The sequence below is a fragment of the Haliaeetus leucocephalus genome, unplaced genomic scaffold (genome assembly GCF_000737465.1).
Source record: "Haliaeetus leucocephalus isolate CR32 unplaced genomic scaffold, Haliaeetus_leucocephalus-4.0 Scaffold199, whole genome shotgun sequence".
Taxonomy (NCBI): Eukaryota; Metazoa; Chordata; class Aves; order Accipitriformes; family Accipitridae; genus Haliaeetus; species Haliaeetus leucocephalus.
In genome coordinates, this window is record NW_010972635.1 from 193,444 (window position 1) to 207,900 (window position 14,457).

The following is a 14,457-nucleotide window of genomic DNA, read 5'->3' on the forward strand; positions in this document are numbered from 1 at the left end:
ATATTTCTAATTTCCCTCTCATTTGTGTCCAGCTGAAACAGCGTGGTCCTGCCCTCACCCAGCCCCAGCTGCTGGAGGTGGTTCAGGAGATAACTCCAGCTACGGCAGGCAGCGTCTCGCTCCCTGCTCTCAGCGGTGGAGGAGGCATCTGGGCTGATGAGGCTGGGAGAAAGGAACAAGCTAGCCTTGGGCCACCACAGCTGGTGGCAAGGTGGGAAAAAGTGCCAATGATAGTGTTCTGGGGTGGGGGGGAGCATTAATTTCTTGGTCTGATGGAGCAAAGGGGAACTTGGAGGCATCGTTGCAGAGTGTTGTGACGCCCTTTCCCTTAAACAAAACTGGTGGTTTGTGTCTAAATCCTCTCTCTGCTCACCTACTGAGGCTCCCCCAGTAATTGTGGTTCTTGGGAGACTTGATTTCTCTGCTTTGTGTCTGCTCTTGAGCCAGCTTTTAGCAAGTTTATTAAAACTCTCATACAGCTTGGGAGCGTGGGTGGGGTTTTTTTTCCCTCTTAATTGTGACTCAGAGCTTTGTGAGTCGCTGCAGCGACACTGGCTGTTTGTGGGGTCTGTATATTGCCAGTTCAACATGGGATTCAGTAATTCTGCATTTCTGCAGGGCGTCATGCATGTCCCTCCATGCTTGGGAGCAGCCCCAGGAAATTCAGCAGTCCTGTTGTGAGTCATGTCGAGCAAATGTGTAACTCGATGTTGCCAGAGCTTCAAGAAAAACATCATAGTACCTTACGGCTGTTGCATGGCTTCCTTATGTTGGCCTGCCTCCTGCTCAGCTGGAGGAAAGGTGCTCTGAAATGTCCAATCCACTCTCTTCCTGTTAATTTTGTGCATGGGTTCCTTGATTTGCCCTCCCCCCCTTTTTTATCCCCCTTGGCTGACACCTTGCAGGATAGCAGCTCAGATTTTCAGGAAAACAAATGGAATTGAGCAGAGCAGTTGGTGAAGATGCACGAGTGGGGTGATGCAGGACAGTGTTGTGACAGCCCGCTCCTGATGTACTTGGACTGTTTGCTGTAACTAAGCAGGCGCAAGTGGCAACTCGGCTGCAGAGATAAAGGTTGTGTGCATAGCCCAGATGTGGCACCTCGGCCCCTGGTAAGCTGTCAGCAGCATGTGCTGCATGTTGATCTTGCTGAGTTAGTGACTGGGATTGACCCTGGTGGATTTATCACTTGTATAAAGTTCCATGTAAGTTTTTTCTTGTTGTAACCCTAAATACCAGCATAAAGTACTCAGTGTTTCAACTTGCAATCCCTTCTTGCAAAATGCTGATGAAAAAGCTGTAGGAACTTCTCCAAATCCACGCTAGATGCCTCACGGGAGGATAGGCTTTTGCCAAGCGGATTTTGTTGGGTTCGTTGTGGGGTAACTGTTCAAATGCTGCGGTCTGAGATGATGTACAACAGGTAAGCATAGATGCTCTGTATTTAAATGCTAAAATCTTTCCTCAAGTCAAATCTTGCCTCAGTCAAGTAACTTGACTTGCAAATGACGTGTTGGGCTCTGTAAGGCACCCGCCAGGAAAACCATATTCCTTGTCCAGAGGCTTATTTGTAAGACTTCCCCCCGGTCCATTCCTCCTCCAGAGAAGAGATGGTCTTGGCTGGGTGTCTGGGAGTTGATGCAACCCCAGCTCAGCCCCGTCGAGGAGCAGATGGGGCAGACCTGGGAGCACCTCCTGCCGGCAGCGCCTCGAGCCCCATGCTAAGGGTACGTGCCTCGGGGAGGTGTCGGCAAGGCCCCCGGGTGCAAAGCTAAAGGGGCTTCGCTGCAGGACTTGAACCTCTCCTGCTTTGATCGGTTCTTTTCACGCAGTAGCGATGTGCTCCTGCCCCACCAAGGTGATGTGCACTGCCTTACCACGAACTGCATGAAATTTGTAATCCTTCAGGCTGCTCAGCCCCATTTCTGCTTTTTATTGCTGTCTCTTTTCTCTTTTTCTCCTAGCAAACTTGACTTTCTGCCGGGCTGTGTTTGTCCCAGCCTTTCCCCGAGCCCTTGCCTGTGTCAGCAGCGTCTGAGCATAGACGTCCTCTTGGCCAAGCCCTTGGCTGGGAAGCAGCAACACTCTGGGCTGGCTGAGTGGCAAATACAAACCCGAGGCCATCGCTCTGGTTGTAGCTGACAGAGCCCCTCTGGGTGCAAGATGTGCGGGGGGAATGTGTGGGAGCAGTGGCAGCAGGCATGGGAAGGTTCCACTTTGCTTTTGCCGTGGGTTTGAAGACCAGCTCTGAGCTGGGCACTGAGCGTGAAGTTCCCACCTCTGCATGGACACTGCTTCCGAGTCCTTGCTAGGAAAGCAAGCGTGCCACATACCTGCTTCGACTGCGCTGCAGGGATGCTCGTGGGATTCTGGAAAAGCGGCAAGACCCCCATGCAATCCAGCCTGATGATGGGGGAGCCTGACCCTTGCCTCCCCACCACGGCTCAGTAGGGCTTGAGCTGATGCTGCGGAGGGTCCCTTGGCTTTGCTTTTAGAAAGGCTGCCACTAAGAGCCATGGGACCATTTTCCCTGGATAGGTTGGTATAGGATCAGGGTGATGGGGAGCTGGAAGCCTCTCGGGGCTGTCCAGCCACTGAGGGAGAATCTGCTTGTACAACTGTAATAACTGCTCCGTGTTTCTAGGTTTGGGTTGGGTTTTTTTTCCTGGCTCTGCCTTTCAGCCTATGCCTATGACTCTTGTTGCAATTTTGTTTGCTAGGAGCGGGGCCAGAGCTGGCGAGGAGACCAGGAGTCCTCGAACCTCTTGGTGTAAATAGGGGATCTGCTGAATTCATGCCCCTGTCTTGGAGCCCAAGCCCCATCTGCCCCTAAAGCAAAATGGCCCAGACTGAGCCTTCACGCAAGGGAAGAAACCCAACCCAGAAACTCCTTCCAAAGAAAAACCATCCTTCCTGCCCCTAGGCTGCTTGTCTCTGGGTACCGCTGCAAGCTCAAGGACTTTTCCAGGAAGGACCAAGAATGGGCCCATCTCCTCCCCACAGCCTGTAAGGGCCGGGGGGCTGAGATGGAACTGGTACTGCCTTTGCTGAGCTGCTTGACGGGCTGCTGTTGGGCTTGCACAAGCCCCTGCCCCATGCTGGCCCCGGAGCGCACAGCCCCCTCGGCCCCTGGGCAGGCAGCAGTGTCACATCCTTGCTGCCTGTGGCTTTGCCCAAGAGAAAGGGGGGGTGCTGGGGCACCTATTCCCAAGCAGCTGCCTGCAGTGGGGGGGGCAGCAATGCTGGGCAGCTGTCACACCTTGGCCAAGGGCCCCAGGGAGGGGAGAGTGCCAGGGGGTCCCGAGGCGAAAGGTCCCCCTGCAGCTGCACTGCTGGGGAAGCAAGGATGTGGGAAGGGGCAGGCTGGGGTGATGTGGGGGGAAGCAGCTTGACCCCCACAGGGAAGGGGCATTTATCACTTGGGTGTCATTTGTTGGGCCAGATTTAGGCTTTCCAGCTGTGAGTGAAGCTGGATGCAAGGGCAGTCCCAAGCGTGTGGGTGCTGGGAGCAGGGGGGAGGAGCAGGGGGCTGGGGGACCGGCCGCCCCACTGGTGAGCCCACTGCATCACTCGGTGTGGGTGAAAAAAATACGGCTGAAAATCGGAAATCCCCCCCCCCCAGCAGCGCCAAGAAAAGAAAATCCCACCTTACCCCCCACACCTTGCTGGGGCCGGGGAGGGGTTATCCCTCTCCCCCTCCTCCGCCCGGCAGCGGGGCAGGGCTGGGCCCCCCCGCGTCCCTCCCGGCCGGCGGGGCCCGGGCTGTCCCCGGGCGGGGAGCGGAGCACCGATCCGCCGCGCTGCCAGGGGATGGCAGCAAAGGCCCAGGGAAGGCAGCGCTGCCGGCTGCCCGCTGCCCCGCCGCGGGGGGCCCCGTCCCCTCCCCGCCCCGTTCCCTCCCTGCAGCCCCGGGCTGGCAGCGGGGCAGGGCGCAGAAATCCCTTTTCGTTGGGCAACGGCTACGATTAGGAGTTTTATTATTATTATTTAGTATTATAAAAAGCATGCTTCCCGGCCCCCGCATGAGCAGATGCGCTCTGCGATGCTCCAGTGCCCCAAATCCTCCCTCAAGTCTCTTCTGGAGATGCAGAGGGCTCGTCCTGCTGCTGTGGCTGCTCAGCAGCTCTGGGGAAACCCCAAGTGATACAGGGGAGGCCGTGGGGTGCCCCTCGCGCAGGGGACATGGAACATCACCGTCACCGTCCTTTCTTGCAAAGCCGAGACCGGGATGGGGGATGCTGGACCTGCCCAGCACCCCCTGTCTGGCAGGACCGACCCCAGCCCCGCCACCCACCTCCCCCCAGCAGCCATCCCGACAGCCCGGTGCCAAGGAGTGGCGTGGACGGACCCGTGCCGGCCATCTGCTATGGCCGCTGCTGGCAGGAGGCACCTTGGGGCTCCGCAGAGCCAGGCTGGGGTGCAGCCGGGGGTGGTGCATCCTCCCGGGACCCTCGCACCTCTGCCAAGGAGCTGGCGGCTCCCGGCACGTGGGGTGGCCTGGTCCAGGCTGCCCCGATGCCCCACGGCCAGGCTCCAGCTCAGGGTGCCCCCGCGGCGCCAGCTCCCCCCTCCCCGGCCTGGCTTGCTCCATGTCCTGCCATCTTGCGCCTGTGAATAATTCACTGCCTCTGTCCCCGTTGTTTCCTTGCAGGTATTTATAGCCTGTGATCACGTCTCCTTGGAGGCAGCTTGCTTCACGGTGGTGTAAATTTAGCTCCCGCCGTCTCTCACATGTCATGCCCTCCAGTCCTTGCGGGAGCCCTTCTGTGCAGCTCCTCGCTGGCAGGTGCCGGAGCCCCCACGTCCCCCCTCTGCTGCTGTGGCCCCATCGCTACCCCCCCACGGCTGACTCCTGCCCACCCTGGACCATGGGCAGTGCTCCTGGGCTGCAGCGGGGAGATGCCGTGCCGTGCTGTGCCATGCCGTGCCGTGTGTCCTCCTCTTGGCTGCCTGGCCCCGGACGCCAGGGCAGCTCAGCTCGCCTCCGGCAGCTGCACGGGGCCGCCGAGCCGTTCAGCTGCTGCAGCACGGGGGATGCTTTGAAATTCCTGGGCTGCCATCTGTGCTATGCAAATCCCCCAATCTGACTGCTGCGTGTGGACCCGCTTCCGGACCCAGCGACGGGAGCTGTTATTATCTCGCTCCTCCTCCCTTCCAGCACCCAGCAGCAGATTCGGAGCAGCAGAAACATCACCCTTCCCTCCGGGAAGAAGCCCAACATCCTTTGACAAAAGGCCTTTGCTTTGCCCAAGCTGGCCCACAGAGTCAGGAGGGAATGGGTCGGCTGTGGTGGCTCGGGGGGATGGTTGTGCCACTGGGTCACCGGTCACCTTGAGTCCCCAGGGTGCTGGGTCTGGCTGCTGTATCACGGTACCCGGGGAGCATCTGTCTTCCCCAAGCAGGAGATATGAAGCCAGGGCTGGGGCAGAGGGGCAGCAGGCTCAGCGCCTGGGGATGGAGGCGGGTGTGTGGCCGCGTGGCTTGGCTGTGCTACCCGCAGGTGGGCTCTGAGGATGGGGACCGGTGGGGACCGAGGCATGCTCAGCCACTGGAGCAGCCAACACAGCCGGTGGGTCAAGGTCCCGGGGCTGACTGGTGCAGCAGGGTCCCTGGCACCGGGAACTGGGCAGGAGGCAAGTACAGCCCCAGGAGCAGAGCGGGTGTCCCGGGTGCGGGGTGAGCACTGACTGGGGGGGTGACACTCAGGGCTGAGCCGTTCCCATAGGTCACCCCGCTCCCCCACCCCAGGGACCCTGTCCTCAGCCTGGGGTCTGCTCGAACCACACGCAGACACAAAAAAAGCAGAACCGAGTGCGATCCCCTGCGCTCCTTTCGCCACCGTGGAGCTGGTGTGCAAACACTTCAGTGAGCTGCCCCGGCTTTTCCCCAAGCTCACCCTGAGGAGTGTCGGGAGGACATAGGCCATACCCAAGGGTGCCGAAATGGCAGCGAGGGGCCACCTTCCCCAGCATGGCCCCCTGCTACGTGCTCTTTAAATGCTGAGCCAGTGGGAAGGCGGCAGTTCCCTCGCCCGGGGTCGGAGCGGCAGCAGCTCCCTGGGGTGGCGAGGGAAGCGGGGGGCAGGTTTGCCAGCGCTGAGCGTGGAAGGTAATTAATGAGCATCCTGCGCTGCTCCCCGCTGCGCCTCCATCCCCCCGGGTATCCCTCGGCCGGCAGCACGGGTACCGCCTGCTCCTGCTGGCGTTGAGGGCTGGGGGACCTGGCGGCACAGGGCCTTGTTAATATTTTAGGAGTTCTTTTGTCCGCAGGGGATGGGGAGGCTCACTCGCAATCGCCTTTCATCTCCGTGAGGCCTCAGCGCGGGCTCCAGCCTCTTATCTGCCGCCTCCTTGCTGCTTCGCTACAGCCAGCTTGTTATGGGGCTTGGTTTGCTCTTTTTTTTTTTTTTTCGGGGCAGGGCCGGAAAAAAAGCCTGGCTGCTCCTGGCCAAAGGGCATCCGCCAGCCGAGCCGGCGGCAGCTGCCGGAGGATCCCTGCATGCCTCCTGCCTGCCTGCTGCTGCCCCTCAGCCGCCTGCTTCTGGGCTGGAGGCACTACGCAGGCAGCGCTCTGCCACGGGGCTGGGGCTGGATGCGGCCCCCACGGCCCCAGGGAGGGCTCGGAGGCGGCTGCTGAGCCTGGGCACGCGTGGGTCCCCGTGATGGCGGGGAGAGGGGGTTTGGGGGGGGTGTGTGCACTGCCTGTCAGGTCCCTGGCCACGGGTGAAGCTGGGGTTGTATGCGCAGGGGGCCGGCTGTGCCCCAGGGCTGTGCTGATGGGTGGATTGAAACCCTGTCCCCCGTGGGGATGCCCAGTGTGGCCATGAAACACCAGCCCTGGCACTTCCCGGCTGGCTGGGATGGGGCAGAGACAAGGGGCAGAGCTGGGTTGGTGCAAGGAGGAAGAGGGTGATGAAGGAGCAAGTGGCAGGGGGCTGAGCTGCATTTCTGCTCCCCCTGAGCTGGAGAGTGCAAGCAAATCTGGGAGAGTGGTGGGCGCCCTGGGAACAGGTCCGGCTCAGCCCCTGGGCTTTTTCCAGCCATGGCCCACGGATGGTCCTCTCTTGGTCCTCTCCTTGGTGCTCTCCTAGGGTCCTCTTGCCGGCTTGACTGATGCCTGGCTGTCCCCAGCTCCCACACTCATGGCATTGGCCCCTCTTGGCTTCCCCAGCCAGCGTTGCTCATGGTGCCTGCCCTTTCCTCGGTGCTGGTCCCAGATCACTGAGCGGTGTGGGCTGCTTGAGGTCCCTGGTTGGAGTCCCTGGGCACTGTCTAAATGACACCCCCCCCCAACCCCCTGCCATGGGCTCTGCTGGGGACAGTGATGCATTTCTCTTGCTGACTCAGTCCACTGTCCGTCCCTTGTGTCACAGAGGAACAATGCAGAAGGAATCACCTTGCCCTGGAAGAAACCCAACCCATGTGCCTGGCCATTTCCAAGTGTGGGGAACAGCCCTGGCAAGGACAAGACATGGCTGCCCACGTGTCTGTCCCAACCAGAGCTGGACCCGTCTGTCCGTCCCTTTGCCCAGGCAAGAACTTGGGTCCCAGGAGGAGATCTGGCTGAAGGCCTTCAGGGGACTTTGCTGGCTGTGTCCTGCCAGGGCTGACAGCTTCTTCCAGGGGAAGGTCCCTCACCATCACCCAGTGATGCACGCCGGGGTTCAAAGCTCCTCCATCCCACACCCACACCAGCTGCAGGCACACTGGGGGGGACTGCTGCCGTCCCCTGGGTAGGAAGGGATCCCTCCCGGCACTGGCACCGCTGCCTGGTCACCCCAGCTGGCAGGCCAGACTCGGGGACCACAGGGACGGCTGGCGCCTGCGCTCAGGAAGGCAGTGAGCTCACAGGTTTAATTTTCTCAAGGCTTCGTTCGGCTCTGACATGTGATCCTCGTTACAGGAAGGACGCGGCAAACACGTCGTCCCCCGGGGCTGCCTGGCTCGACCTTGTGGGAAGAGGTAAGAGCACATGATGGCTTTTCCTCCCCGCCGGTGTTGCTTTCCACAGCAATTTAATACCTCCCTGATAACGCAGGCCAAGATTCAGGCACCGTTAAAAAAAAATAAAGAAGCATCTGCTGACAAAAGTACACGTCCTCAGTTGAAGCCCCTCGGTGTGGGTGTGCACGGCTGGCCCCACGCCGCAGCTGACTGGTGCTGCCCATCGCTAGCACCAGGCCAGTTCTTGTCCCCTGGCAGGGAGCGTGTTCCCCCAGCCAGGGACGTGACACCCTCCCGGAGAGGCGAGCGGGAACATGGGGGCTCCCAGCGCAGGGGCTGTCACCCCTGGGCTCTGTGCCCAGTGGAGGGGGAACGGCCACCGGGCCCATCTAGGACAAGGTGGGAGCTGTCGGAGCTCTAGCCCACCCCAGGGCAAAGCTGCCGTTGATCCCCCCCAGCATCCCAGCCGTCCCCGTGCGATCCCACCCAGCTGTCCCCCCAGGGCACATACACGGGGTCTTTCCCCAACCCTGCGGCAGCTGCAGGGGAAGGGCTGGGATGCTCCTGTTGGCTTTGCACAGCACCGAGAACAGCCACTGACTTTGTCGGTGGACCAGCACAGGCAGCAGGGATGGGGCTCACCTTTGGATGAAGCAGGACTGGGGATGGGCTCGTCTGCCCAGGCACGGCCCTCCAGGCTTGGGTCTCCAGGCTGGTCTGGCTGTGCATGTCTCTCCAGGTCCAGGTCTCTGTGACTCCATGGGCTCAGTGCCCCAGGCTCTGCTTGCTGAGCTCGGTTCTCCAAACTGGATTTCCCAGGCTCCTTTCCTTGGGCTCAGTTCCCTGTGCTGACCTCTGTGAGCTCTCCAGGCTCAGTTCCTTGGGCCTGGCATGCTGGACATGGCTCTCCAAGCTTGGGTCCAAGGGTATGGCTCTCCAGGCTCGGGTGTCCAGTCATGGCTTGCTGGCGGTGGTTCTCCAGGCTCGGGTGTCCAGTCACGGCTTGCTGGAGGTGGCTCTCCAGGCTTGGTTCTCCAGGTACCACTTGCTGGAGGTGTCTCCCCAGGCTTGGTGTCTCTGTGGTGGTTCCCCAGCAGGCTTTCGGGGCTGGACTCCCTGGCCAGCCCGGTGCCAGCAGAGGGCCTCCCTTACCCAACAGAGCACCGCGCCGCCACGAAATTATAAAACACATTATCTATTTGGCAAAAGTTTATGCAAGGACCAGGAAATGGGCTGGAGTTCATTCTCCTCCAGAAGACCGGAGACAACGTGTCGTCCCCCCCCTGCTTCTTTTTTTAATGCCAGCACTCGAGATGCATTAAAGCCACGGGAGTGTTCATCATTAAAATGGCAATTGCGAAGCGAGGCAATAAATTTAACATCATAAAAGGCACTGGGAGGGTCCCGCTCATCTGTTGCTCTTCAAAGAAAAGTGTTAGTTGCTTCTGAAAAAAAAAAATTGGGAAGAAACAGGTGAGACGGAAAGGGGTGGCAGCCCTCCCTGGCTGCCGGGAAGCTGCAGGGGAGCCGGTGGTGGGGCTTTGGCCGGGGAGACGTGACCTTTCGGGCTGCCCACCTTGGGCTGGGGGCTGCTGGGGAAGGGAGCATTCGGGCTGTGACTTTTTGCAGGTGATGGAGAAGCGCGGCTGTACTGCCCGGCAGCTCTCCCCACCGGGGTTTTCCTCTCTGGGTCTGTGTGTCGCGCGGGGGATGAGCGGAGGAGACAGGCTGTGTTGTGAACATCTCCCCTTCTGCTGGGTGGGGTGGCTCTGTCCTCCGCCCCAGCCAGCCGGCAGCAAGAGGGGATGTGAAAACCGAGCAGGCAGGGTGAAAATAAGGCAGGGACCCTTGCTCTTCCCTTAACTGCTGCGGCGCCTGTGGGTCCCCCCGGCTGGCGGGAGCTGCCCTGGGCTGGGACCACCCGGCTCCCACCGCCAGCACCCGCCGCGCCGGCCCTTGCCGATAGTCATCTCCAAACGCCAGGCTCCGGCAGCCGGCGTCTGCCAGCAGAATTAGCCATCGTATTGGAACCGTTTGCTAAATAATTCAGGAGATTTCTTTTTTTTTTTTTTTTTTGCGAGAAAGCTGTTTTCTTTTCTTTTTTTTCCTTAAGGTCGTAGTATTTTCCAAGCTGGGTTTCAAGCAGGGGGGGAATGGACACGCTCAGGCAATACTGCCATGTGTTTACAGCTCAGCTCCCGGCGTTATTTAGGGATTGTAAAACCACAGCAGCTCGCTCGCTCCCCCTCTCTCGCCGCAGCCAATTTTTTTCCTCCATGCGGCTCTCATTGCAGCGGCAAAGGTCAACCCTGCTCCTTTGAAAGCAGCACACCCCCCCCTCCGTTATCAGATTTAGGAATCCTAGGGGGAGGCTGAAGCTGAAATGCAGGCAAAGCCAGCTGGCCGTGGCCCGGCGAGCAGGGGGTGCTGGGTGCTGGCCAGGGGGGGACAGTCTGGCTGGAGGGTGGGAAGGAAGGATGGAGGTGGCTGCTGGGGGAGGCGGAGGGTGGTGGGATGAGCCCCCGCACCCGGGCAGCACGGGGGGCAGCAGGGCTGGGAGGGCCGACAGCAGCGAGCGCGTGAATAATGGGGGCGAAGATAATATAGCTGATTAGAGGAGGCTATTGCGAGGAGACACTGAGCCAGTCTCGAGGGGGGGGTGGTTGGGCTGCGGGGATAAAAATCTCAGCCGGGGGGAAGTAAGCGTGGCTCCGGGTTGGGGTGTGGGGTGGGTGGGTGAGCCCCACAGCAGAGGGCTGGGGGTTGTGGCAGAGGGGGGAGCTCTACAGAAGAGGGTTGGGGGTCACAGTGATGGGATGAGCACCATGGCAGAGGGATGGGGGTCACGGTGGGGGGATAGGGCCCATGGCAGGGGGCTGGGAGCGAGCGGACCCCCGGGGTGCCCTGCTCTGGGTGCGGGGTGGGAGCTCTGCCTGCGGCTGGGCAGCTGAGGGGCACAGCCAGCCCTCTGCCCCCCTGAGCTGGGCAGCCCAGGGGCACCTCAGCGAGGCTGGGCATGGGGACGGCTCCCCATGGGGGCACGGCCATGGGTGGGGTGATCAGGGGACGGCAGAGCAGTGGCTCTGGCGGGTCCCTGGGGAGAGGGAACGAAGCAGGAGGGAGCAGAGGGAGGGATGAGGGCAGGACCCAGGCATGGGGCAGGAGGTCCTGGTAGTGCTTCGGGCAGCCAGCAGCCCTGGTGCCAGTCGCTCCCCGGAGCCGTTCCCAGCTGGCCTTGCCCTAGCCCAGGCACCGCTCACGCCTTCAAACTTTGCCAGCGGATGGTTTTTAATTAAAACCAGAAGACGTTGCTCTGCGCCCCGGCCCTTTAGGGATGACCACTGCTCACATCCTCCGCCTTTGGTCTTCCTGGCTGCACAGCTTGATGTGGGGAGATGAAAGTCTCCCCCTGCCAAAAAAGCACCAGAAAAAAGGCGGTCGTAAAATCACGCCGCCGAGACGTGCCCAGCCGAGGGTCCAGTGAGGTGCTGGCTACCGTGAGCCGTGGCCAGAGCTGAGCGGCAGCCTGGGGAGCGGGGCCGTCGCCTTCAGCCCTTCTAAAAATAACAGCTCAGAGCGCGGCGAGCGCCGGGCGCCTAACTGGAACCAGCTTTCCAAACTCCCAGCTGGAAGCGGCTTTCGAAGCCTACACCAGCCTTTCTGGGAAAGAGCAATTAAAAATAGCGAAGGACTGAAAGCGCCGTCCCTGCTGCCCATCCTGCCCCTGCCTGGGGAGGACACGGGGAGCCGGGTTTGGAGGGCAGGTGTTTCCCCTTGCTCGGCTTGGAAAGACCAGTGGGGCCTGGAGCACTGGAGACTGGGCTGGAGGAGTGTCATGGGGGGGATTCAGCCTCCCTGATCCCAGGAGACTAGGGGTAGAGGGGCCAGGGTACCCCCAGGGAGAGCTGCTGGGGCTATTTCAGCATTTTCCCCAGCCAGTTGTCAGCATGCTTGAGCTGGAGCTGGCATGCAGCTGGGGCCGCATCCAGGCTGGAGCCCAGAAGGGCAAAGCCCAGGCTGTCCCCGGGGGGGGGGTTGGACAGAGCAACATCCTGCAGCCCCCCTTCAGCCGGCTGGGGTGGGAGGACCGCTCTGGGGCCAGGCGAGGGGCTCTGAGCAACCCCCATGGGCTCCAGCCCATCCTCTTTGGGGCTCAGCCCCACCACTCCTGCTGGTGCCCACGGCTGGGATGGGTGCTGGAGATGGCCCCATGCAGGTCTAGCCGGTGGCACCTGCCCGATGCCCTGTGCCAAGCTCGTCACCTCTTTGGTCGACCCTCCGTCGCACCGGCGTGGACCCTGCAAGCCCAAGCGCTGCTGCCCATTGTCCCCCCTCCCACTGCACCCCCAGCTCCACGCTCGCTCGCCTTTTCCACCACCAGCCTCGCAGCTCAGTCCCTCCCTGGCTGGGGCTGGCTTGGCCCCTTGGCTGGGCACCCTCCCGGGGGTGCAGGGCTGCTCCGGGCACCCGTGCTGTCACGCTTTCCCCAAGCTGTGGGTCGCCTGCCACAGTCTGCCTGTGTTTCCTTCCACCTCCCTAATGAGAGCAAACGGGGCCAGGGCAGAGCCCCCGAAACTCCTCCAGCAGCGGCTCCCCTGGCGTTCGTTTCCTCTCCGCTGCATTTGTCTCGTTACGTCCTAATTCCCTAACGAAGGGCCATGAGAGAGGAAGTCTTGCGGAAGCCCGTCCTGGCAGCAGTCTTCCTGCTACCAACCCGCGCATCGGCTCCAGCAGAACATGATTTCCTCGGGATCGGACAAGACCTAGTTTGTGTATTTGGACTGGCATAAACCACACAGCTCTCCTTCCCCTCTTGATTGAACAGGGCCCCACTCATTCTTCTTCCCATTTTGCATTTATCAAAGTCGCAAACAAGGATGTCCCACGGCCTCCTTTAAAATACTGGCAAAATGCTCATTTTTTCCCACACCATCAGCATGCAGCGGATTTCGAGGTGCCTGTGGGCATCCCACGCGCTCCCTGTGTGCCGGCAGCTGCCACCTGAGTGGCTGCTGCTGGTACCTGTGTCCAGAGGAAGTCTTCCTGGTGCCTGTGGGGATGATGGTGTTTTGGCATCATCCTGGGATAGCAACTGTCCTGTCCCAGCGGGGTTTCTGAGCACAAATGTGAATATCCACCATCACCAGTTCTCCTTAGCAATGCGTTAATGCCCCGATCACCTCTTCTTTATTGCTGCTAGGGAGAAACCCTCGCTCTTTCCTTTTTTCCATGGTCCAGGTTGCTCGGGCATCCCTTGGCTTCCCTCAGCTCCTTCTTCTAGCTCCTGCAGACTCCTTTTCCTCCCTCATCGCCTGATAACGGCCTTCAGATCCCTGAGAAATGGGGCGATGGTCCATGCGTGGAGCCGTGCGAGCCCCTCGGGGCTGGGGCAGGGGGACAGAGGAGGGACAGATGAACTGACAGCACCGAGGTTGTGCAGTTGGCGAGGAGCAGATCTGCCACTGCTTGACGTGGTGCTCAGCCTGGCTGCCTGCTAGCCATCCCTGCCAGCTTGATCAATGGATGTGCTGCCACTTCTCAGTAATAAAATCCTTCCTCCACATACATATATGCACAATCAGGGGCTTTTATTGGGTTTTTTGTTTTCTTTTAGAGCCAGCCATGTCCACTCAGCGACACCGGAGACACCGAGCAGACAGAGCAGCGTAGGCAGGTCTTCTCTGCTGCTGCTGCAGGACTGTGGTGTCCCGGTAGAGATGGATGCACACGTGAGTGGGTGCAATTGGGTTGCGTGTGAGTAACGAGTTTAACAGTCTAGAAGCCTCCTTCGGGGATGTGGAGGAAAAAGCAAGGCCTTGCAAAGTGGCAAGCACCGGGGTGTCTACCGGCTGGGAGGCAACCCCATGATGGTCCTGGCTTGCTGCTTGGCTGGCTGGGGCAGCCCAGCAGAGCTCAGGAGAACATGGGGATCTGCCCCTGCACCCTTTCCTGAGGAATTTTTGCTCCTGCAAAGAGCCAAGGGAAAGCCCAGGGCAGGGGGGCTCAGCTGACCCAGAGAGGATGCCCCGGGGGGATGCCTGATGCCCCGGGGGGGGGGGATGCCCACAGCAGTGATGGTCCTGCATGGTTCACAGGTGGCTCACTGGGAAGAGGGGCAACTCAGGGGCGCTTCACCAAAAAGGGAGATGAGGCTTCTCCCGCCTCTCCTGTGCTCGCTGCCTTCCCGAGCATGGCTCGGCCCCGCCAGGTGAAGCCAGGAAGGCGTCAGGCAGCCGCACAGGCTGTGCAGGCAGGAGCACAGCAGGGGCGGTGGGAGTAGCATGGTGGGGGGCCCAGCTGGTGCGTGGGCCCACAGAGTCTGCACAGAGAAAGGAGAAACAGGAAAACGGCTTCTTTAAATCCCTGGGCTCTGGGCGCCGTGGGAAGGCAGGAGTGGGGCAAGGCAGGGAGGGCAGAGCCCGAGGGGAGCTTCTGGCCCAGGAGGGGATGGAAAGGCAGCATCCAGGCAGGGAGCTGGGCAGGAGGAAGGCAGAGCCCTCGGGGCTGGTCCAAG

At 60.7% G+C, this 14,457-nt stretch overlaps 1 protein-coding gene across 3 annotated transcripts in view; it reads left to right on the top strand.

The window, feature by feature from the left end:
- UBE2D2 (ubiquitin-conjugating enzyme E2D 2) overlaps positions 1–13,640 on the top strand; it is a 51,312-nt gene extending 37,672 nt beyond the window's left edge. For 2 of the 3 annotated variants that reach the window (XM_010565966.1, XM_010565971.1), the window contains exons 7-8: positions 7,903–7,961; positions 8,683–8,808. In XM_010565966.1, the coding sequence (XP_010564268.1) occupies positions 7,903–7,961; positions 8,683–8,795 (172 nt within the window). In that variant the 3' untranslated portion in view covers positions 8,796–8,808. Of the gene's footprint in view, positions 1–7,902; positions 7,962–8,682; positions 8,809–13,557 lie in introns of those variants that run through there. The other variant, XM_010565968.1, reaches the window with a different exon arrangement.
- The last annotated feature ends 817 nt before the right edge of the window (positions 13,641–14,457 follow it).